At 44.1% G+C, this 25,517-nt stretch overlaps 1 protein-coding gene and 1 pseudogene across 4 annotated transcripts in view; both read right to left on the bottom strand.

The window, feature by feature from the left end:
- Positions 1-227: 227 nt before the first annotated feature.
- Positions 228-25,517, bottom strand: part of MARCHF7 (membrane associated ring-CH-type finger 7) — a 44,548-nt gene continuing 19,258 nt past the window's right edge. For 2 of the 4 annotated variants that reach the window (XM_088474801.1, XM_088474802.1), the window contains exons 2-11: positions 14,421-14,586; positions 11,346-11,504; positions 10,591-10,771; positions 8,746-8,898; positions 5,597-6,701; positions 4,020-4,189; positions 2,850-2,959; positions 1,897-2,010; positions 1,442-1,490; positions 228-1,172 (exon numbers count right to left, since the gene is read on the bottom strand). In XM_088474801.1, the coding sequence (XP_088330927.1) occupies positions 1,138-1,172; positions 1,442-1,490; positions 1,897-2,010; positions 2,850-2,959; positions 4,020-4,189; positions 5,597-6,701; positions 8,746-8,898; positions 10,591-10,771; positions 11,346-11,504; positions 14,421-14,579 (2,235 nt within the window). In that variant the 5' untranslated portion in view covers positions 14,580-14,586 and the 3' untranslated portion in view covers positions 228-1,137. Of the gene's footprint in view, positions 1,173-1,441; positions 1,491-1,867; positions 2,011-2,849; positions 2,960-4,019; positions 4,190-5,596; positions 6,702-8,745; positions 8,899-10,590; positions 10,772-11,345; positions 11,505-14,420; positions 14,587-25,517 lie in introns of those variants that run through there. The other 2 variants (XM_088474803.1, XM_088474804.1) reach the window with 2 other exon arrangements.
- LOC148521598 (U2 spliceosomal RNA) lies at positions 21,221-21,273 on the bottom strand (annotated as a pseudogene).

The following is a 25,517-nucleotide window of genomic DNA, read 5'->3' as shown; positions in this document are numbered from 1 at the left end:
CCCTGTATGTCCCATCCCATGCAACCTGTGATATCTGGACAATCAGGGTACATTCTGATCTGCAGACCAGATTGCCAAGATGTCAGGTGACCACTATCAGCCACAGGAGGTCACTATCCGGCCCCAGTTATGAAATGGATCCTGCTGCTCAACAAAACTGCATCAAATTCTCATTGTGACCAAATGCAACATGGTTCGTAACAAAGTGAAGATTTAGAAAGACAAAATACAGCAATCATTTTTATTATTTTTATCATACAACTAAAACATCAATGTGTATTTAAAGTGAATATACAGGGGTCTACAATTTTAGCAATTACAAGTGATTAAAATTTGTAGCATCCAAGTTTAAATTTCTGGAACATTTTGCAATGTTCTATTTTGATTGTAAGATGTGCTCTACACTGAATCTGGAAAAAAAGTCAGATCATCAAGTCATTACTTACCCCCTTACTAAATTAGTACAAGGCAGATATGAAAGGAAGGGGGAGGAGACATGAACAAAAATATAAATTATACAAAATCCCTCTTATGAATGCAGATTGGAGGCAAATCGTTATATAAAATATGAGCCTGCAATAGAAGGTGTGCAGTTTTAACCCTTTAACATTTTAAGAATACAATTTATCATATTTCACCCCCTACCCCCCCCCCCCCCATTTACAGACACACGACAGCAATGGCCTTGGCCTGTATGGTGTAGAAAGCAGTCATTTGATAGGTTGATATTGACTAACACCAGGTCTCTAGAAAATGAGTCACTCGCTCCCCATGGATTAAGATGCCTGCCGTTTCAGGAATACGATTTAGCCATTGGCTGTAGGCAATGTGGCTGGATAAAGATGGATTGAGCATATATTCATCTTAACATGTAAAGTAACAAAGATAATGCAACAGACAGAGAAAATAGGCAGGTAGTACAGGTTATATGCCAGACTAGACCTTTAAGGGTGAAGATTCTTATACAGATTCTGTATTAGAAGAATGCTCATCAGCAAGTGCAACAAGTGAATAGAGGGCTAGATAGAGTGATTTATTAGGCATGACAAGCAGAGAATTCTGAACAACATGAAAATGCAGCACATCTGTACATGGATCAACTTAAGTCTGCAGGAGTCAGTCCCATAAACGTTCTCTTCACACCCCTTCGTCATCCGAATCATCTTCTGAAGCTAAAAAAAACAAAAACAAACACTGATTAATTTATCTATAAATATGCTACACTTAACATGTGTATAGAGGTTTGTGCTTTAAAAAAAAAAAAAAAAATTACTGGAAGAAAATATAGAAGTGACATTTAAGATTTTAGCAAAGTTTCAAAAATTTGAACAAATTCAAAACTGCTGAGAGTGGTGCTCACTATAAACTACAGGCACAAAGTTTCCATTACCTATAAAGTTGCAATAGATAAATGCTCAACACTATTAGTGTCACAACTTACTTTCAAGGTCTTCCATGTGCGCCTGGAGTGTCCTAGCAAGGTTTATGAACTGGAAAGGAAAACGCATATGTAAAACTTATGGCTGGGACCATTAGCTCTGAAAGTGGCCACTTTCAGAGCTAAGGGAGCCTTACACTTCTATGCATAAAACAGTGTATTGCCAACCTCTGACAATTAATAAGCTCTGCCTCGTTAGAGTAGTTTCTGCATAATATAGATTATAAATAGCTTTGTACTTTGTCATAAGGGCTTAATTGCAGGTGCTGCCTATATGTGACATGGACACTTAATTATAGCAACCACTAGACAAAATCTAACTGGGGATTGGTTGCTGCAGCTCAAAAGCAAAAACTGTGCTTACATGCAATAGTAAAGAAAGGACTTCTAGAAGTGAAAATGGCCACAAGCTGTGACAGGGCCACGTACTGCAATGTTTAATGAGTGCACTAACTCACTCTGACCCGAGTGTTTGCTTCATTAGTTGCTCCCAACATGTCAGAGAAGCGCTGTTCACACAGGTGGAGTAAGACAACCAGGTACAGGCCAGAGCTTATAAATTCATATTCAGCCTGAAAAGAAGACAGTTAGGATCAGGGGCGACATTATGATTTTGCTCTATAGAAAATAGTTTAAAGCCATATTAGAAATAAAGCAATCAGTAAAATAAAAGTAAACCAGTAGAACAGATCAACCATACAACTGGAACCGATGTGGTCAACCGAAAAGTCAGAAGCTACAACCAATTTATAGAACAAGGCAGAAATTTAATGTAACAAGATATGGCCATCTACCATACAGTGTATTTTGGGCTTCTAACAGTAAACGCCTCAATATATACCATAAAGTATTACGATTTGCTGCCGATTTTATGTAGAGAAGGTGCAAGTCATTACAGAAACAGGCGCCGGTGGAGGAATGAAAACAGATACTTTAGGTGCTTTACTTTTGTAGAAGAGCAAGGAAGCACTCATTTCTCACATTCTATATACAGGTGAGTCTCCCATATCCAAAATGCTTGGGACCAGGGGTATTTTGGATATTGGAATATTCTGTATTTTGGAATATTTACATAAAATAATGAAATATCTTGGGAATGGGACCCAAATCTAAACCACACAATGCATTTATGGTTTATAAACACCTTATACACAGCCTGAAGGTCATTTTATACTATTTTTTTTTTTTTTTGATACACAAAATTATTAAAAATAAAGCGTACATACATGAAATTCATTTATGTTTCATATACATCTTATACTTTAAACAAAGTTTGTGTACATTGAAACCTTTGCTTTCTGATGGTTCACTTTCTCAGTCATGCTAAAAATATTCTGCATTTTGGAATATTTGGATATGGGAGACTCAACCTGTACAGCATTACATACCTAAGCTAGCCAGAAATACTTACTCTCTCATTTGCGTGTGCCCGGTACAGTTCTTGGATGTCAAAGTCTTCCAGGTTCAGCTCCAGCTTCTCCTTACACAGCTCACATGTAGTTATAGTTTCTAGACTAGAGCCTGAAATTAGACCACACAGAACATAATGCAACCTCACAGCCACTGTTCCCCCAAACAAATGTTTCTTGCGGTCCACCCCACTAATTTACCACGAATAACCTGAGCTGAATATGGTAGGGTGGAGACAGAACACCAAATCACTGGTAGAAGAGAAATTTACCATTGCAGCAGCGATATCACTGATTGCAATTGTGATAATATGCTATCCACTTGCCATCCAGTGCTCCAAGACGCCCACTGAAAGCAGCTCACACACACACAACCAGAAACTTAGAAGGCTGATGGTCGTCTGATCTGTGATCGAAGTCTAACATGCCGCAGACAGTGTCTCCAGACATGCAGAGGGCTCTCCTGCTGAGAGTAAGGATGCAATGGCTAATTTATGCTTGCATTGTAATTGGCAAGTAAACGGTCCAACACCCGCATTTTTCTAACTACTCCCGTTACCTCCTCCAAACACGGACTGCCTGTCGCTCACTTTGCAAGTGAATACTCTGCGCAAGTATAATCGTAATTCAATTGCTGCGCACACAGTGCGGCTTGCGCAGTCGGCAACAATCACTCAATCTGCATAAATATCGACATTGCATCCATCTCTGAATCAGGCCCCTAGTCCAGTACCACAAGCCTCGATGGCTTGTGTAGGAAAGGGGCACCGTAACAGACCTGGCCTAACCTTTCTGTGGCAAAGTTAGGGCCTAGGCATTTATTAAGCCTGATTACCATATTGCAATGAACTTGGAACACAGCTTTTCTGATAAGCTACAGACACTTATCTAGTGTATGTCAAGGTACATGGAGCTGAGTACATTCTAGCTCGGAATGATGAATCGGCCATCAGAAGATGAGTCAATTCAGTGTGCGTTTCTAGCAGAGTAACGAAAAATCTAACAATTTCTTAACCCACCACTATTAGTTTCTGGCCGGTAATGTTCAGATCATATGCTTTAGAGGCTAAAGATTTTTTTTATAACCGTAGGAAGAGTCATCTGTGACCGAATGCTCTGCAGAAATAGAGCCCTTTATGTAAGGAAACATTTTAATGTATGCAAACACTCACCAGAATTGATCTTAGCATGTAGCCATTTCTTCATACAGTCCTGGTGTACATACTGCAGACTACCGGAGCATTTACATGGCTCAATAAAGGGATTGGCTGGCGTGGACATTCCAGTCTGGCAGATCCTGCACAAATCACCTTCCTCCTCCTCAGAGTCCTCTAGAAGGAGGCTAAAAATATTATACAAACAATCTGTTACAAAACCTGGCAAGCTTCAGGCAAATCCATACATAAACAACCCAGCCAGGACCAGACTATGAGAACAATATACACTAGTCAGCAATACAGCATTTCCACTTCAGCTTTGACTAATACTTAAATACATTTTAAATGTTAAAATCAGCACAACGCTTTAGATCAAGAGGGGTATAAACAAAAAACAGTTTACTCCTTCCATACTAGCGTGTGCTATAAAAACTACTTGTTTAAAGCTCAGTGTTATGGGCATATTGCCTTATGGAGAAAGTTTCCTGCATGTGCTGTACAAGTGGCACCGAGTGTACCTACTGGTGTGGAGTGTGCATGGTACCACACGGTAATGGAGGTCTGATAATCTTGCAGCACTATGAAGGATAGTCTGCTCAGCACATCTAAAAATCGCATCCGTGCTTTTGAATGAACTGCAAATTGTCACCTACCCACTTTAAGGTCCATTATGTAGGGGAGGTGGGGGGGGGCTTTAAAGGACTACATTAGTGTGAATGGTTTGTGGTCTCAGACCACCATCACTAGATTCCCTGCTTTGTTATTCTCTGGTGTCTGGCAGTGCTGAGAGGTGACAAAAGGGGGAGATGTAAGAGCTGTTGGAACATCCACAGCCACAGAATATAGGCATGCTGCATATTTTAGTCAGCAGAAACTGCTTATGTGTCCCATTAGCATCGCTTTGTTAATGAGACAATTTAAAGGGCAAAAGTTGCACGAAAAGACTCAGCGCTACAGAGTCACTGCCCTCACACCACTTGTAGCACACTGAGGATAGAGGTCTCTCAACACATCTGTATGAAAGCAAACAGATAAATCTCTACATTATCTGCAAACATCCAACAATGTCACAGTTGCCATACTATTGCATAGTCATGGAAAATCATTCAAATGCCATTAGAGAGGACCATTTGTGGCTTATTTTAAACACACATCGGCAGGAACACATGCCTGTATGTGTACGAACCTGGGGCGGCTTCTGTGGGGGGGTCTCAGGCTGCACATGGGATCCGGTGACGTTTGCAAGACCTCGCACAAGCACAGAGGGGCTGGCCAGGGAAAAGACACAGTGTATCAGCACTAGACTGATGCGCTGTGAGTCGTGAATGGATCGTCAGAGGGAAGAGTTCTCTCCTCCACTCCAACGGCCCAAATATTAATACATCTTGGGGTTACTGCTTTACCTAGAGAAGAGGCAAAGCAGGAAGAGCTAAAGTACACCTCCTCCAAAGTTCCTAGCCAACACATAGGAATAGAATACATCCTAAGAAATATATCCCTGTACTTAAGCAATCAACATTTCATTTTACAGTCCCTGTAAACCTGGACGGGGCTTAGAAGTGTTGACCACCTCATCATAAAGCCAGACTTGCCTTTCTTGAATTTTCTTGAGTTTCTCAGGATCCCTTGAGTTTTCTGATTTTTCACTTTCTTGTCCATCACTTGTCCTACCTGAGGGAACAATATCTACCGTTATCATGACATTGTCCGATAAGGAGTTTCCTAGTGCAGCCGGCACAGAGAAGTGTAAAAAGGAGCTGGGAAGCATGCCTGAAATCCCTGAATTTCTCCTACTGAAGATGGCGTCTGCTATAGAAGCAGTATTTGCAGTGACACTAGGAGCGTCCGCAGATATTGTTGAGGAGTTGGCATTAGCTGCAGCAGCTCTTTGAGGGTTAGTTTGTGCTTCATCTAACGTGGAGCTTTCTTGAGATGCCCTTCTGAAAGGATTGTGTATGCGACTGGAGTCCGAGGTAGATGATGCTCTGGCAGTTTCATCTCTTCCTTCCCGTCTCCTCCTAGAAAAGAGAGGGGTGCACCTATTCCTAAGAGACGAAGGCAGCCATGATCCAGGAGTCCTGGTGTCAGAGTCTTCTGACCTGTAACTTTCTGCATCAGAATCAGAACTTTGAGTTGGAGACACTGTTGGCACGCCCCATCTCCGCCGCCTAAGAAAAGCAAATCCCTGAGATTGTTCAGAAGGCCTATTATCTGGTGTTTCAGTGTTGGAAGAAGTGGCAGCACTTGGTTGAGGAGAAGCATTGCGTAAACTAGAGTGTGCTTCTTCTGCATCTGATGACCTTCCATTAAGGGAATCCTGGCTGGATCGCCTAGAGAAAAAGGTGGAAGACATGCTAGATGCAAGGCGTGACAGTAATTGCCTTGTTGTACGTCTGCCATCTGTATCTGTAGACTGGTCACTAGCAGGCCTTTGCGGAACAGGAGATATTCTTCCTGATGTAATCCTTGTTGACCCTTCATTTCTACCTGTAGTACGGTGAAAATCAGATGAGGTGTCCCTTTGCGGAGAACGTAGATCTCTAGAAGTCACTGGTCTTGAAGTCCTGCTTGAATCTCTGAGCGTTGTACTCTGAGAAGGCAACTGGTGGTCCGTAGGTGTGTTAAGTCGAACTGTGCTTAGCGAGTGTTCTTTTGGTCGTGCTCCCTGTGCATATGAAGAAACTCTGTGCTGAAGATCTATATAAAAATTTAAAAAAAATTAAACAATTAATTTTAAGAAACATTCCAGTTATTGTCAACATTTCAAACTTGAATGAGATGACCAGGTAAACTAGTGACCACTATATGCAGGATGGGTGCACGACTATAGTGGGGGGGCAGAACATGTGCCAAGTGTTCATGTGTACTGTAAGCCAGGGGTTCTCAACTCAGCCCTCAAGTACCACCAACAAGCCATGTTTTGTTGATTTCTTTAGCTGTGCACAGATGAGAATCTATTCTGCAGGGTCAATAATTATACCACCTGTTTCCAAAGACTACCTGGTAGGAAATCTTGAGGTTGAGAAATATTGCTGTAAGCACCTGTAGGTTTTACAGAGCTGTGCTTGAAGTACTCGTTACATTGGCCATGAAGTGAAATCAGTTCAGAAAATACGGTATATGGGGGAGAGAAAGTGTGCCATCTATAACCATGGTCACAATGGCAGCTCGTATCAATTTGGCTACATTTGCTGAATCCTGTTGCTTGCCTCAGTGGTCAAAGGATAAAATAGTTATTCAGCACAATGGCCAAACCACTTCTGGCATCACAGGGGTGTGTAAGTGCAAAGGCCAATCATGCCAGCTTTACAAACCCATCCTGCAACACACATGATTATCTTTTCTAGTCACTAATAGGCTCATTTAAGTGAAGATCTCCTACAAGATTGCACTAGTTCTGCAGGAGGATCGTATCTCAGATCTACTGCCTCCAGTTCTCTAATACTAGGACAGTACAGTTTCTAGGCGCACAACTGCATTGGGTATAAACAAATCTACAACGCATGTACAAGAGGTTTGTAATTCAGTTCCAGATTACATCAAAGCATTGATAAACCACATATACTTTAGAAAGTGGAAAAGAAAAAAAGTAGAGCCCTTCTTGTTCCTTATATATTTTTACTATGAACACTTCTCAATGTAGCATGGAGTCAGTATGTAATCATATACAAGACATGCTTGCAGCAAATTTATATTATATGTGCATAAGATGACTGCATCATTTAGGATTATTCATACATACCAGTCCATGGACCTACTGCATAGAGAAACATTGAAACAAGCTAAACATCAAGGAGTGAGATACCATTCTTATTTAAGGCTGCTTGCTAAAGTAAGATAGTGGCTGTAAATGCCAATTTGTCCTGGGACACACAGAATCCATTTTACCACTCTTCAGAGCGTATGTATGTATGTTCTACATAGGATAAAAACCTCAATGGTAGCTCCAAAAAAAGATTAGGTAACAATAAGTATCTAGGGGTCAAAAAGAGTGCGACCAGACATTGCCTAAAAGAACAGGATTGAAACCTTCCTGCTCCAAACACTCTAGTGACTGACAGGAGGATCAGCGACACTGTAGGACAGGGATGGGTAACCTCAGGCCCGAGGGCAGTACAAGGCCCTTGGAGCCATTTGGTCTGGCCCTCGGAGCTTTGCCTAGAATGGCACCCTGCATCTATGCAGCAGTGCTGCCTGTAGAGTCCTTAGAATGCTTCAGTCACACAGCTGCAGTTACAGCTCCCTGGAGCATCCTCCGGATGCTCCGGGCATTGCTGTAACAACCAGTGATTGTGGTGCCGCCCCTTGTACCATCATGCAGAGAGAGGGCATGGTCTGCATCAGGCCTGCGAATAATGTTATATACATCTCAAAATGGCCCTCGGCAGAAGAAAAAAAAAAAAAAAGTTCCCCACCCCTGCTGTAGGAGTACACAGCAGTGTCAAACTCCTCCATAACCTAGGTGAACAAAGATCAACTTGACCTACAATCAAGGCTGGGGGTAGACTTCTGCAATGGAAGCAGATGGAAAAAGGGGAAGGATACAAAGTAAGATGCAGAAGTCTGTGCCCAGCTATTTGGTGGACTGTATCCTAATGCAAATGCAGTTCAACAATTGACTAGGAGACGGTGAAAGGATTGGCTGCATCAAGTCGACATTGCTGCTGGATATATATTATTTATAAGTGAATTAACAAGCTCATGTACAAAAACACTGCAACAAGTTTTTCACAATACTTACATGAAGGTGTTGTGTCACTATTTCTATGTCCATAATCTAGAAGTCCATGTATAGGAGAGTCTGCCCTCCTTTCTCTCTCACGCTCCCTTGTCAGATCAGGGTGAAACATCACTGCAGTCGTCCTAGGTAACCGACTATACCGGCTTGATGAATCTGGAGACAGCAAATTATTTCAAGATGCAGATAAAATTGTAGATGGGGCTTTTCCATGGTGAGATGTAATGTACACTATATTTTTTGAAGATTAATGCCCATGTAAATAATTTTCCCCATCTGTTCCTCTCTGAGGAGCTGGAGTGATCAGAATTACTGTGTACACTGATACACCTATCTTTCACAAGTAATCACAAATTAAAAGGGTTCAGTAATTTTATTTTATCTGGTCTCAAATCAAATGAGTTTGCAAGCTGGGCTACATGCCATTAATAGCGCTCTGTCTGATAACAGTAAAGGTGGGTACACACCTGACATATCTACAGACAGTCGTTCATACACACTGAACAGCAATCTGCTTGTGCCCTTGGGTCCAGGCAGCCAGTTTGGGGGGAGTGTCCCGCCCCCTCCTCGTGGCTGCCGCTGTGTGTTTACGGGCGGTCTGCAGACCGCCTGTACACATGAAGATGTGCAGCACAGCCAACGTCCATCGACATATCGCGGGTATACACTGGCCGACGGGCAGCAGATACAATGGCCGATCCATTGATCAGCCAATGCATCTGTCAGTGTGTACCCACAATTAAAACAAATTTGTTAGTCGCGCGCCCCCCCCCCCCACATGGGGTAAAAATTAAATTCCTGGGGGTAATGGACAGACAGCCGGGCATGCATATGAATCATTCTATGCATGCCCGGCTGTCCGTCCATTACCCCCAGCTGTGCTGCAGGGAGGTTCTAAGCCAGGTGCCCGCTGAGATGTTATTACCAGCGGGCGCCTGGCTCCTTCCCTGTAGCGCCGCGTTAGCCGGAGGCTGGAGTTCTCTTCTGAACTCCAGCTTCCGCCTCTCTCCATGCGCACTATGGGAGAGACGTCATGACGTCTCTCCCATAGTTCCGAGGAGCAGCCGGGCGGATAGGATGCAGGAGCAGGGATTAAGGAAAGTTTTTTTTTTTTTTACAAGCGGGACTACAGGGGCATTATATGGGGGCACTACTACATGATTTCCTTTCTTTCAAATCAAGGGGGTAATGTCGGCATATCTAAATATATTTTGAGGTAAAAGGTAAAAAAAGTTCCTTGAACCCTGCTTTAGAGGGACAACCTAGCTTTTCTAACCTGTTAATTAACACTTCTATTATCTTGAAGTCTGCCTAAATGGTAAATCTCTCCAACATCCTACAGAGGTGCCCAAAACGATAGAAACTACCTTGGCTAAGAGGGTGCCGAGCTTACACATTTCATGCATTTTCCCCACAAGATCTATTCTGCAGCTGATACACAGCTTTCTGGCATCTGCATAGTACTTCTTTTCAGTGATTTTTTTTACTTTAAGATATGTAAAATGGCATTGCAACTGGCAAACTCAGGTGCAAAAACACATCATTAATAACTTTACCCAGGTCTAAATAGTCTTTAGCCTAGTTTGACCCTGATGTGAGAACCATCAAAATTGTACCAAAAATAAATATACACTACTACTAATTCCAAGACTCCTTCCAGCATTTTGCCCATAACAGAAATCAAACTGTTTTCTGTGTTTTATTTTATGGATACTAACTTTTTCCTTATAATATTGTAGTATTGGCTCAGTAAGGCGAAACTATCTTCTGCCTGCACTGGTTCTACTATTAGGTTTAGTATATTAGTGAAGAGAGAAAAAAACAAAATAAATGCATTTATTTACATACCTGGAGTTGTGCTGTAGCTTGAACTGGCAGCTCTTAAAGTGGGTATAGGGGTACAACCAGGATAAGACAGTTTTGGCCTCTTTGAGTCCCAATCTTGTTGCTGACTCTGCAATCCAGAGTAAGTGCTCCGAGATCTCTCCAATGGATCACACCAGGATGGTTGAGAGGATGATGCGGTTGACTAAAGAGAAAGTGGATGAATGAGGAAGTTGGCTAGCATGAGATATGAAGTGATGCTCATTTACAAAGATCATTTTATATACTGAAGAGAAACACCAGAATGGTCACTGCATGAGCAGCTCATGTTTTGGGCCCCATTTTTTCCCAGCCAGCATTGTCTAAACTCCTTGTATTGTGACAGCAATATGAATGACCGGCTACAGGCAACAGCCAGCAGGGACATAGCTACACTGGCTATATATAACTAGCCAATCATATTGCTTAACCCAAGTCACATGCCCATTGACAATCTAGGTGCCCATTTGGGACAAAGTGACAGTACGTAGTGGGGCACAGACCACCACCTTCTAACTGATCAGTTCAATTGTCAAGAAAAAAAAAAAAAACCACCACAGGTCTATACAAAAGAACAAAAGGTGTAATGTAGAGGAACAAAAAAGAGAAAATACATTAGACAAATTTTTTATTTAGGGGATACCATATATTTTAAAATGTACACAGATGTAGTTTTTAAATCCATATGTAGCATTTACTTTATTACAATTAAAGTACTGAACTCGTATTGGATTACTTACAACCCTGCTCCTGTTTGCCAAGAAGCTCCCAGATAAAGGGCGGTCATATGTTCCTGAGCAGCGCTGATAAGTGGGTGACGTAGTCTTCCAGGGACGCTCATGGCTATCCCTGTCTCTTAGAGCCCAGTCTCTACTAGAAGACCGCAATGAGCTGGAATCCTATGCAAGAAGAAGAAAGTCTCAGATCTACACTGAAATGGGTGGTTGTTCTCATACATCCCTGTATCTTCTGCAGTCACCATGCAGTAGTCTGAACAGAGAAAAAGTATAAGACCCGACAGGTTTCTTTCAGGGTGCAAAACTGAACCTGATCTGCAGATTAGTGCATAACAGGATTTCAGCCATTTGCAGACCTGACAAATATAAAGGGGTAAATTTGCTAAAGTGCGGGTTTTTAGAAGTGGAGATGTTGCCCATAGCAACCAGATATGCTGTGATCTTCTAGAAGGTGCTAGATCAATGTTAAGTAGAATCGGATTGGTTGCTATGGGCAACATCACTTCTAAAAACCCACCCTTTAGTAAATATACCCCAAAATATTCTCGTCAAAGGAGTTATAAGCATGAGTGTCATCTCCTGTACCTACATTCAGGCTTAAAGTTAGTTATGCAACTACCCAGACAGAACTTCAGTAACCTTCTAGTATATAAAACAAAATAAATTTGCCGAACATTACATTAGAAAACTTCAAATCTGTGTTGCTGCCCACTTTCATCTCTGTATGTATAGTGAAAGGCAACATTACGGTAATAAATACATCCCTTAAAGTGTACCAGGTCACTCACACCTGGCAGAAGGCATCCATTCTGTGGATTGAATGACCACATATGCGATAAGCCATTAACTCCCTCTGAACCAGCACAGCAGGAGCAAGTTAGGTAGTCAGGCAGCGTCAGATATATCACTGGTTCCTACCAATCTGCACGGCCGCATACAGCCATTTACACAGCAAGCAAATGCTACTCCTATTTTGAGACAAGACCTCAGCTGGGCAGGAGCAGAGAAGACTGCGCCATTTGCTTGTGTAACATTTTTTTCCCCCCTATAAATATACAAGTTCTTTACCATAAACCTAAAAATAAAACTTTTGCATTGCTAACACCCCCCTTCCCAAATCATGGAATCTGGAATTCAGGATTGCTTAATCACAGAAAAACTGAAAGGCCTACCACTACAAGCTTTACTTTCAGTGAATTTACACATGAGGGTTAATTCTAAAGAAACTATATACGATAGGAATCCAAGTTCCCAAATATCTTTCACTCAAGCACTGTATACATTCTATGAGGAACAAGGCTACTGTGGGCCCCCTGCTTCAGAGCTCTACCCACTACCATGGAGTAACATGGCACAAGCAGTGCCTCAGAGTTCATGATTGGCTCAGTATTTGCATATTTCTGCTGCACAAGTCACGAGTAGCAGACTGCCCAGGGTGAGGGGAGCCACAGGCAGCACAAAGGTAAGAGCGCAGAAATACAGCAGGGATCCAAGAGAACAGCTGGTGGGTTGCTAGAGCGGTTGAGATCACTACAGAAAATATGTAGGAAATAACGAGAAATATTCTGAAGGGAATTTTATTATACTGATAAGTGACCTTAAAAAAAAAAAAAAAAAAAAAAAAAAAACCTAGAAGAGGCACAGATAATTGCTAGTCTAATAAAGGAAACCGTATGTTAGTAAATAGATGGCACATAAAATGGAAGGGTGGACAAATTATGAAATGACGACCATTTCCCTAAAAGCTGTGTACTTTGTGGTCTGGCCACACCCCTTCAGTTGAAGACTATACCTAGCCAGAGACTGGTCACACCACTTCAGCGAGCACCGGACATTACATTCCCCTGGCGTGCCCTTCAAGTCACTGTGCCCTCTTCAGAGATGTACATTCAGCCGATGGGAAGTGGGGGTCAGGAGAAATTACTTGGTTTAATGAGACTTACAACTTACCAGGTATGCAAAACTGAAGACATGAATGTTGATCCAAATGATGCCTACATGGTATGAATTGGTATCTTTCAGTACAGTCATTTGTTTTAAATGTTCCACACTGATGGAGAAACAAATTCATCCTTTGGAGCCTGAAGGGTCAAACTTAGCACCGTATTACTTTACAAACTCAAAATAGTTTGTTGCCTGACCTGTTAATCCAAGAATACAGAATGAAAGACCAGCCTGAGCCTATTCATTCTTCCATCAAGCTAGATATATATATCAGCAGCAAATATGCTTAACAGACTTTAAGGCCAATAGGGCCTGGATTATTTGTCCAGATGCCACATACAAAATAACCTCCTTGCTTTACTTTAGGCCCCCATACATCAGCAATTTACTGCAGCAATTATGCAATTTGCAATCGATGGTGTATAAAAATCTTTCCCTTTTTCAATCGACTGCAAATTGCTGATGTATGGGGGCTTTTTGTGGCTGAAATCAGTGCAGTTATTCTGCACATTTGTAGAAAAAGGGATTACAAAAATCAGTTGCAAAGCATTGAAAATGAAGTTCTGTAGTAGTGTTCTCTGAAATTTAAATAGTTTATGGAAAAAAAAAAAAAAAAAGTTATTTGACAACTTCTCCATAATCCAGTGGTTCCCAAACTTTCTTGAATCACAGTGCTCTAGAGCAGGAGCGGCCAACCTGCAGCTCTTTTGCATCTCATGACTCGGCATGCCCCCAGTGATACGGAGAACGCTGGTCTAGTTCTCCGAAGGAGGGAGCTCCCACAGCTATTCAATATACTGTGCTGTTTGGGCAGGCTACAGGATTTCCTCATACCCCCGAGGATGCGAGGATACATCCGGCAGAAGTGCCGGGCGTGCAGCTGTTTGCCGGCTTAGAGCGGATCTAACAGTCGCGAAGCAGCCGTCACTTTAGTCTGAGAATGCCGGTTGTCGCGGCTAAACACCCAGGTTAAGTTGTGAAAACCGGCATTCTCTGACTTAACCATTTCCTGACCAGGCAAACAGTGGGCTGTATTGAATAGATGCGGGTGCTCCCTCCCGCAGCTATTCATCCTTGCATTGAATTCAGCCCAAAGAAAGTTGAAACAGTCATTAAAGGCTTATGTATTCTTACCGGTAGGTCAGAATCATGTCTCAGTGAACTGTCTCTCATGCGATAGGTTTCATTGTGGCCTCCAAGTCTGCCTGCTCTTAACGTCTGCGTACTTAGGGGAGTGGAGGGGCAAGGTTGGACAGTTATCCGTCGGGGTAATCTTGAGGACTTGGGTTCCATTTTTAGCCTGAAAGACAAACAGTAAAGCAAGTTACATTACAGATCCAGGGATTTCAGCTAGAAGGATAAACCGAAAAACAATTAAAAAGGGGTTTTCAAAGTAATTTGTACTGAAAACCCTCAATATCATTGTGGTCAGTAGTCCCTGGGCCAGCCACCGTACACTATATGGATTTGCATGTGGAGACCGGTATTGCTCTGTAGTAACCACAGTGTCTGTTCTTAGAATTACAGCTACTGTATCATATCTTCCCTGCCAAGAGCTCTTGTTACACACCATTTCTTTACAATGTAAGCTCTCGCGAGCAGGGCCCTCTCCCCAGTTGTGCTTTTCTTCCCTTACAATTACTTATGGCACCTAACCCTTGACTTCTGCCACCATACTACTTATTTGAGTGATATGACAGCTGGTGCAGCAAGGTTTATATACCATGTACTTATCCTGCAAGTTCCTGTTCTCGTTCTCCTCAATTGTGTATGTACTTTGTAAGGTGTGCAGATAAAGATAATAATTGAAAAAGGTATCAAAAAGGAATATTTACATGGGAATCAAAGGTTTAAATGCATTCACTTAAGGCAGGAGCCACCCTCTTGGCAAAATCACCCACACTGAATAATTGTTCAAGCTGACCCCCAAAAAAGCAGTGGACGCGGAGTATCCTACAATGGAATTCCTAGTTTTACCTTAAAGGAGATGCCAATAAGGATCACTACACAAACGTTACACTCAGGTCAGCACCTATAAAACCTTGACAGCTAGGACTCATGTGAAGCTACAGTTGTGGGATAGCACAGAGGATATTACTAGCGGTGCAGGGTGCCCAGCTGAGATTATACAGAGAGACAAGTCCTCACTGCAATCTACCAGTAGGTCCCGCTGATATTGAACAAATACTAGCAGCCGTGATACACGTGGTCCAGCAGCTAGACGGAGCTCCTCGCTGGGAAACCTGACTGCCAGCGCACTACAGGTACCATACCAACAGTGGTACTTGCTGCTTTCTCTCAGATTTCCACCATGGCTTCACTGGTGTTTATCCTTGGAGGGCTCTTGTAATCCAAATGGCAGCTATATGCATTATTGGATAAGAGGAAAACCAACATTCTACCAACTTCTCTACTGTTGTGTTTGCAGTTAAGGAGAAACTGGTGTAATAAAATGGATAATTAGGGCATTATTGAATGTGCAACATTATTAAGGTTCTTGCATGCGGCTAAAGTGAAATGTGAAAAATATATATTATATACACACACTATATCCATCTATATATATTCTTATTCATCATAATATAGATTGATGTTCTATTATCTTTATATGCAACAAGTGCAGATACACTTATTAAATGTTACATATTTATTGTATTAAGTGGTATATATATATATTTTATTGTGATTAAAACTTTTTATAAAAATTGATTGAGAAGAATCCTTTTATTGGTCAATTCAAGCATACCCATTAGTTGTATTATATTTTTATTTTCAGTTAACAACAACAATAGTGCGGTCTCACATCTTTCCTGATATTTTCCTTGTTTTTGTGTCAAGACTAGCAACTGACACCAGCTGCATAGTATAGTATATATATTTTAAAACTACTACATTTGTATACTAAGTATATACATTTATCCAGCTATAAGCACCGGGAATTTGACCTATTTAGATTCTAAGTAGTTTCAGCTTTATTTTCTCCAACAATTGTGGGATAGCAGTTTATAAGGAAATAAAACTCCCCAAGGACAGGGGTTCCTAAACTCAGTCCTCAAGGCACCCTAAAAGTCCAAGTTTTAAGGATAACCATGCTTGTGCATAGATGGTATAATCAAACTGGTACTAATTACATCACCTGTGTTAAAACATGGATATCCTGAAAACCTGGACTGTTAGGGTGCTTTTCCAGAGTTTGGGAACTGCTGCCTTAGAATATGGCCAACACTAAGCCTCTTTAACACCTCGAGAAGAGCACACAGGACGATCTCCCTCGGCTTGTAAATGTAGGTGGCCATAGTTGGAAGAAATCCAGGCACTATGATATAAGCAGTCATACCACTTCCTACTTCACTGGGGCCTGTTAGAACAGTTAGAAAGGGTTCATACACAGATTAATAATGATCATTCTGACTAAAATGACCAACAGGTATGATAACCCAAACCTATTAGAAAGGGCCAATCGTCTGACCTTGATGGCTCTAAGGGTGGGTACACATCAGAAGGTATGTTGTCCGATCCCACGGAATGGAGAGACATTTGTACACTTATGTGTAAGCACTGCCACCTGCCAACATTTGGGTCATCCCATCTGCTGTGATGCATGGCAGATGAGGCGGCCAACAGCAGAGCCGAAAGCTGCCATGAACATTATAGCGTGCGCTGGAGCACGACATTGTTCAATGTGTACGGCCAACTGACATCTCATCCCATCCCATTGGCTGAGAGAGATAGTCTAATGTGTGGGTTTAATTGAAGTCCACACCACCCATGCATTCACCAATACCCCCACATTGTCCACAGTATTACATAGATGCCATGGTGCAGTTTAAAAGGTAGATTTATTCAAGAACCCACATCAATGAGCTCGAGCAATTGGTCTAGGCTGTTATAGCATCAGAATGCGGTATACCTAGATGTTTCACCACAAGCCATGAGTGCTTGAGGAAGGAAGTCATGTAAAGTGGCCATTTCTAGTTAAGCCATTCATATTGTCCAGTGAAATTACACAACTCAAATAGGATAGCAGCCATCAGGAGAATGGCAAGGACCCTATATAGTTCCAGCTCCTTTTCAACTGGAGGTAATTTACTTGTGCCCAAGGCATTAGAAATGAAAGTTCTGTTTTCATGGGAAGGAAAGGGTTTCAGAAAATGGAACTCAGACATTTCATGATCATATTCTGCAAGTCCAGCCTGGACAAACAGTATATAAGGTAGCAGTGACCTGCAGTTTAAAAGGCTCATCTACATTTTAACAAATTATTCCTTCTTAGAACAGGATGCAACAGATTGTAGTCACTTACGTACCCTATATACAACCAGGGTGGGAATTTGAATCCTCTGCCCTGACCAGTTTTCACCTTTACTGAAAAATGGGATTTGGGTACCTACCGGTAAATCCTTTTCTCTGATTCCACAGGGGACACTGGAGTTGCTTACGCTGGGGACGTTCCAAAGTTTTCCCCTCGGGCGGGAGCGCTCTGTAGGACCTGCAGAACCAGACGGCCAAAACTTGATGCCGAAGCAGCAAAAGTATCAAAACTAACATTTGACCCACGTGTGAACTGAAGACCAAGTGGCTGCACGGCACAATTGTGACCTGGAGGCGCCCCTAACGGCCGCCCATGATGCACCCACAGAACGTGTGGAATGAGTCGAATGGACGTAGGAGGCTTACAGTCAGCACTAATCTAAGCCTGAAGAATAATCAGCCTAATCCAACGTGCCAACGTCTGCTTTGATGCTGTTCGGAGAGGTTGACCAGCGTCTGAGAGGACAAAAAAACGACTCCGACTTGCGGAGGGACGCTGTCCTGGCATATAGATGCAGAGAGTTCTAACTACATCCAAAGTTGAAGAATTACTGGAGTCCTCCACCAAAGACGGTACTCAATAGGCTGATTGATATGGAAAGCAGACCCAACCCTGGGAACACAAGCTAAGGTGGCTTATAACTCTACGAGCCAAAGCTAGAGCCAGGAGGACACTCTTCCAAGACAAATACTTAAAAGTTAAGTACCAGGGAGCTATCGGTGGTACAAAAGGAGGCTACACAAGCAAGACCCCCTAAAGCAACGTCTGCCCTCAGGAACGAGGGCCAATTTTCGTTCAAAGAAAATAGAAAGGGCAGAACCTGTACCTTGAAAGTTCAAAGGTGAAGACCAGAATCCAGTCCCATCTGAAGAAAAAACAAAAAGAAACCGGGACAACCGGACGGAAGACCCGACTGGAACACCATTCGATATAAGAACGCCAGATGTGATAAAGCGCAGCCGAAACTGGCTTCCCGGCGCGTAGCATGGTGGGAATCAGAGTCTGGGATGCTTCTGCATTAAAAGATATCGGTTTCAGGAGCCACCCCGTTAAACGCAGTTGCGCTAAATTGGAGTGGACGAAAAGGACCCTGCTGTAGAAGATCCGTGCGCAGATGAAGGGGCGACGGGTCATCTACCAATAGGGACCGACGTATCAGCGCGTTGAACACGTTTGGATGAATCTTCCATTCCCCAGGATGTATATCCTGGCGATTTAGGTAATCTGCTTCCCAGTGGTCCACACCCTGGATGAATACCACCGACAGGATTACAGACTTCCTCTCAGCGCACCAGAGAATCTGAGATACTACTCGTATGCCCATGCGACTACCAGTCCGCCCTGGCGGTTGATGTAAGCAACGGCCGTAGCATTGTCGGACTCAACTCTTACCGGGCGTGTCTTTTGCAACTCTGTTGCTTCTATCAGAGCATAGTAGATCGTTCTGAGTTCCAACACATTTATGGGCCACTTCTGATCCAGAGGGGACCATCGACCCCGAAAGTGAAAATCGAGGACTACTGCTCCCCATCCTCAAAGGCTGGCATGCGTTGTTACGATGATCCACAACCATACCGAATTTTCGGCCCGCTAAAAGACTGTTGTATTGTGTCCACCAGAGGAGGGCCACTCTGGTAACCTGGCTCGACGGATTTGTCGCTGTAGAAGCAGATGAGACCCTGACCCTTGTGACTGCAGGTCCAGCTGAAACACTCTGGAGTGGATCCGTCCGAACTGTAGTGCCTTGAAGGTAGCTACCATCTTCCCTAAGACGCAAAGAATTAGGGACACCTTTCTACTGCTCCCTTCTTGAAGTTGATTAATCCAACAGTGTTGGATTAGAGTGTGATATATCACTAAGGCATGGTTTGTTAGAAGGGATACCGATGGAGCCTTGAGGAACAAGTCGTCCAAATAGGGGATTATGTTTACTCCCGATGACCGAAGGAGAGCAATCATGACTGACATGAGATTGGTGAAAATGCGGGGAGCCGTAGATAACCCGAACGGCAATGCCTGAAACTGGTAGTGATCCTGCAATACGGCAAAACGCGGGAAGGTTTGATGTGGTTCCCAAAAGGGAACATGGAGATAGTCCTTGATATCCAGGGATAAAAGAAACTCCCCTGGTTTCAACCACACAATGATGGACTGCAGGGACACCATGTTGAAACGATATATATCTTAAGATACAGGTTTTAAAGGACTAGGAGGTCCTAAACCGATCCATCTGGATTTGGTACTACAAACAGGTTTGAGTACAAACCCCATACCTAGTTGATGTTCTGGAACCGGTACTAGCACCGAGGATCGGAGTAGAGACCGGATAGCCTCCTGTAGAACCCTGGCCCTGTCTGCAGGTATTGGCAGACGTGTAGGGAAGTACCGAGACGAGGGGGGAATTTGAAGTCCATTCGTTACCTTAGGGAAATCAGTCTGTGAATCCACTGATCTGAAAAGGTCTAGTTCCAAACTTTTTGAAATTTCTGCAAAACGGGCTCCCACTGCAGGAGATCCCAGTTGGGGCGGAAGACAGTCATGCCACCTGTTTCTCAGCTGGTTTAGGTTACTGTCGACCTGCAACATTGTGTGGATGACCTCTACCTCTGTCGCCTCTTGCTTGCATGGGAGCACCTCTGGCTCTACCATGAAAGGAATGTGGCATACGAAAGGAAAGAAACAAAGGTCCCATGTAAGATCCTCTGGGAGCCGAAGGAAGACTTACACACCCACCCACCCTTGTGGCCTGGTATATCCATCTGCCCAATTCTGGGCCAAAAACCATGTCACCATTGAATGGTAAACCCTTCATCGCACGCTTTGATTCTGCATCCGGTTACCAAGCGCACAACCAGAGGGCTCAGAAGTTCAAAATAGCATAAGCATATATGAGAGCTCCTTAGAAGCTTCTCCCAAGTAAACTGCAGACTCACAATGTGTTCTGCCAGAAGAACGTAACTGTGCCCTGCAAGTACCTGATCAACGCAATCAACTGGTCAGCCCAGCAAATCATAGCCTTGTTAACCCAGGCGGTAACTAGCGTAGGTCTAAGTTAAACTACCACTGCAGTATAAATAGAGTGCAGCATTGACTCCAACTTGCAATCAGAAGGGTCCCTCAACAATGAGGCAGCCCGTACTGGGAGTGTAGTTTTCTTAAAGGGACAGTGAGCAGACTCGTCAACAGGGGGAGATGTTTCCCCCTTTTCTATCATGGATGACTGAAATGGGTGGCTGAACAGGAACAGACGATGAATTTGGAACCTCTTATATGGCTGATTCCAGACTATTTTAGCCTACAGCACCTGGTATTCCCAGCAGTCTCCCATTAACCAGGCCTGACCCTCCGAGATCAGGCGTGTTCAGGGTGGAGTGTCCCTAGGGCTGCAAAAACTGAAAAACAGACGACCTTTTTGGTAGTCACTGAGAAGATAGTTAGCCTGGAACAATTACAATGTAATTGGATGCTACCTGAGTACTGCTGTTCTGACCCTGACACAGGGAGTAATGTACTCAAAAATACACTCCTGGGATGCAGGAACTATATTCCACAGGTAGATTAAATACCTGCCTGACCGCCAGAATTAAGAATTTCACCCCAGTAGAGGCAGACTCTATATATGGCCCACATATAGGGGGCGTATCAGATATTAAACTGATAAGAACAGATACTAAATGGGACTCTCTTGATCTGTTTGCCTGTTTATTGCAGCCTTTTCCACTTGATCTTAGCCAAAAAGGCAGAGAAAATCTTGGAGTACAGTCATTATACAAACTTCCTCCAATCAGGCTCCTTAGTATCCTCTGTTGTGAGGATTTCCTTGTCAGACCCTCTCTGACTGGAGAACAGTCGTTAGAGGGCATTTATTGGTAGGAAGTGGGAGTAGAAACAGCGGTACCTATAACCTGTACGAGGATGTCTAGAGACTGTTAACCCTGACACCCTGGGAGGTGCGAGCCTCAGCCAACTGTGACGTTAAGTCAGCCATCACTTGTACCATGTCAGCGGCCCATGGAGGAGCAGGAGAGTCAGTAATAGCCATAGGTGGATAGATAACTATACAAGCATGTTATATGATGCTTGTTTAGTATACAGTTTGAACAAACATCTTTTGCAAAGAGTTTGGCATTCAACCATAGTCACCCATACAGAGGGACAGATACAGAAGACAGAAGGCTAGTTTGGGAAACAGGACGAGATCACACAACTCCCTTCCCACATAATTGATTCCCTGCTGTACACTCCCCTGTGCTCACAGGCTCCCAGGGATGCAATCAAGGGAACCAGCCCTTCTGTAGTAGTTGCTGCTACACTCTTGCTAAATTGGTGCAGTCAGACACATGTGAAACGGCAGCCACGCTGTTCTAACAGCCGCTGCCGGTCTGAATGGAGACAGAGCCCGCGCTGTTAGGCTCCACCCCCTTCTTCATGCCCTAAGGGCTCTGAAAATAGCAGTCGCGCTGGAGCTTTCACCTCCCCCTGTGAAGCCCCGCTGAGTAGGAGCGCTATGCTGCGGGTGTCAGCGGGGAGAGGGGAGGAGGATACACCTAGTGGAGTATGTAATGTGGAGAAGCGCTATAGCGCTACGCTCTGAAGCCAGCGGGGACAGGAGCCGGGGGATGCGCAGCTGATGTACTCACTGCATCCCTTGGATGGCCTCTCTGATAACAGCACTCCTGCTTCTCACACTGTCTTGTCCTCAGTGCTTGTAGAAGTGCTGTGTGGCAATAAGGAGCTGTCAGTTGCTTTTTTAATAAGCACTGTGCAATCCTTCCTGTATAACAGGGCACCAGGTACCCGGACCCCACCTTTCAAGAGGTGGCGAAGGGTACCAATAAAGTGTAAAAGATGCTATTAAAATAATAAAATAAATATTGCTGGAGCACAGCAAATTGTGACCAGCTCCGTAGGCACATTTTCTAAACTGAGGGCTGGTGGGGAATAGAGGGGGAGGAGCTTCACACTTCTAAATTATTTAAAGTGCCAGCTCCAGTTATCCGCGCCTCTATACCCCAGCGTAAGCAACTCCAGTGTCCCCTAGTGGATGAAAGAGAAACCACAATTAGCAATGCAGTGCTGCCTTGCTGTAGTCCGGGTACACATTTAAATGACGGGAAATTTTGCTGATGTTGTGACATTCTCTTCATCCCAGAACATCCAAGATTGCATGTACACACTATGCGATTTAATGGACAGAATAAAATGGGATTTTGGTACCTACCGGTAAATCCTTTTCTCTGATTCCACAGGGGACACTGGAGGTGCTTACGCTGGGGTATAGAGGCGTGGATAGCTGGAGCTGGCACTTTAAAAATTAGAAGTGTGGAGCTCCTCCCCCTCTATGCCCCACCAGCCCTCAGTTTAGAAAATGAAGACAGAGGAGGTGGAGAACAAGCGGAGTGAAAGGGAGAGAAGAACACACAATAACTGAATCATACAACATACAGAACAAAACCGAACAGGCAGGCATAGAGCGCAGAGGTGGGCGTCCAGTGTCCCCTGTGGAATCAGAGAAAAGGATTTACTGGTAGGTACCAAAATCCCATTCTCTCTTTCATCCACTAGGGGACACTGGAGGTGCATATTGCTGGGGACATCCCAAAGTTATCCCCACGGGCGGGAGTGCTCTGTGGCGCCTGTAGAACAAGGCGGCCAAAACGGGACGCTGAAGCAAACTTATCAAATTTGTAAAACTTGACAAACGTGTGAACTGAAGACCAAGTGGCCGTCCGGCACAATTGTGACGTAGATGCTCCTCTACAGGCCGCCCATGACGCACCCACAGAACATGTGGAATGAGCCAAAATTGACGAAGGAGGCCGACGGTTAGCACTAACATACGCTTGATGAATAGTCAGCCGGATCCAACGTGCTAAAGTCTGCTTAGACACTGGCCAACCCCTCCGAACCGTATCATAGAGGACAAAAAGCGACTCAGACTTACGAAGGGAAGCAGTCCTGTCAACATAGATGCGGAGAGCCCTAACTACATCCAAGGTAGAAGAACCAGAGTCCTCCACCAACAATGGTACCACAATAGGCTGATTGACATGGAAAGCCGACACGACCTTAGGAAGGAAAGCGGCTATCGTCTGGAGTTCCGCTCTATTCGCATGAAACACTAGGTAAGGAGGTTTATAGGAAAAAGCCCCCAATTCCGAAACCCTACAAGCCGAAGCGAGAGCCAGGGAGGATTACCGTCTTCCAAGATAGGTACTTAAGATCAACCTCCTCCAAAGGTTCAAACATGGCCAACTGAAGGAACAGAAGAACTAGATTAAGATCCCAAGGATCAATTGGATGTACAAAAGGAGGTTGCACGCGCAAGACCCCTTGAAGAAACGTCTGCACCTCAGGAATAAGGCCAATTTCCTTTGAAAGAAAATGGAAAGGGCAGAAACCTGCACCTTTAAGGTTCCCAGACGAAGGCCAGAATCCAGACCCGTCTGAAGGAAAAGCAGAAACTAGGATAAGCGAAAGGTCCTAGACGGAAGATCCCGACTGGAACACCATGAGATATAAGCGCGCCAGATGCGATAATGCGCAGCCGAAACTGGCTTCCTGGCGCGTAGCATGGTGGGAATAACTGCGTCTGGGATACCCCTATGTCTTAGGATATCGGTTTCAAGAGCCACCCCATTAAACGCAGCTGCACTAAGTTGGGGTGTATGAAAGGGCCCTGCTGTAGAAGATCTGGGCGCAGAGGAAGGGGCCACGGATAGTCTGATAATAGGGACCGAAGGTCCGAGAACCAACTTCTCCGAGGCCAGTTCGGGGCCACGAGAATTACCGAGGCCGACTCCTGTTTTATTCTTTTTAGAAGACGAGGAAGAAGTGGAATCTGAGGGAAAAGGTAAACGAAGTCGTAGGTCCACGGACTTGTCAGAGCGTCTGCTTCCGCCTGCGGATCTCGAGTTCTTGACACGTATACTGGAAGCTGACGATTTAATCGTGACGCCATGAGATCCACCTGAGGACATCCCCATCGACGTATCAGCGCGTTGAACACGTCTGGATGAAGCTTCCATTCCCCGGGATGGACATCCTGTCGACACTTGGGTAATCCGCTTCCCAGTTGTCCACACCAGGAATGAATACCGCTGACAGGATTATCGACTGATTCTCGGGCCACCGGAGGATCAGAGATACCTCTCGCATAGCCATGCGACTCAGTCCGCCCTGGCGGTTGATGTAAGCGACAGCCGTCGCATTGTCGGACTGAACTCTTACCGGACGAGCCTTTAGCAACTCTGTTGCCTCTAACAGAGCATTGTAAATCGCTCTGAGTTCCAACACATTTATGGGCCACTTCTGTTCTAGAGGGGACCATCGACCCTGAAAGTGATAATCGAGGACTACTGCGCCCCATCCTCGAAGGCTGGCGTCCGTGGTTATGATGATCCAGTCCCACACACTGTTTTCCCGCTAACAGATTGCTGGATTATGTCCACCAAAGAAGGGCTACTCTGGTAACCGGGCTCAGACGGATCTGTCGATGTAGGAACAGATGAGACCCTGACCCCTGTGCTAACAGGTCCAGCTGAAACACCCTGGATTGGAACCGGCCGAACTGTAGTGCCTCGAAAGCAGCTACCATTTTCCCCAAGAGACGCAGACAAAGAAGCATTTACAGTCTTTGTTTTGAGGACCAGCTGAACTAACAGTCGGATATCCTTGGCCTTGTCTGTTGGAAGAAAAATCCTATGAGATTTCGTATCCAATAGCATGCCCAGATATAAAAGTTTCTGGGACGGACTGAGATTCGACTTCTTAAAGTTGATTATCCAAACATGTTGGATTAGAATGTGATATGTCAGTAAGGCATGATCTGATAGAAGAGGCACCGATGGAGCCTTGAGTAACAGATCGTCCAAATAAGGTATTATGTTCACTCCTGATGACCGAAGGAGAGCGATCAT

The sequence above is a fragment of the Taudactylus pleione genome, unplaced genomic scaffold, assembly GCF_031769625.1.
Source record: "Taudactylus pleione unplaced genomic scaffold, aTauple2 ptg000156l, whole genome shotgun sequence".
In the NCBI taxonomy this organism is placed as follows: Eukaryota; Metazoa; Chordata; class Amphibia; order Anura; family Myobatrachidae; genus Taudactylus; species Taudactylus pleione.
Note: the sequence above shows the minus strand (reverse complement) of the source record. Positions and strands in the feature narration are given on the sequence as shown.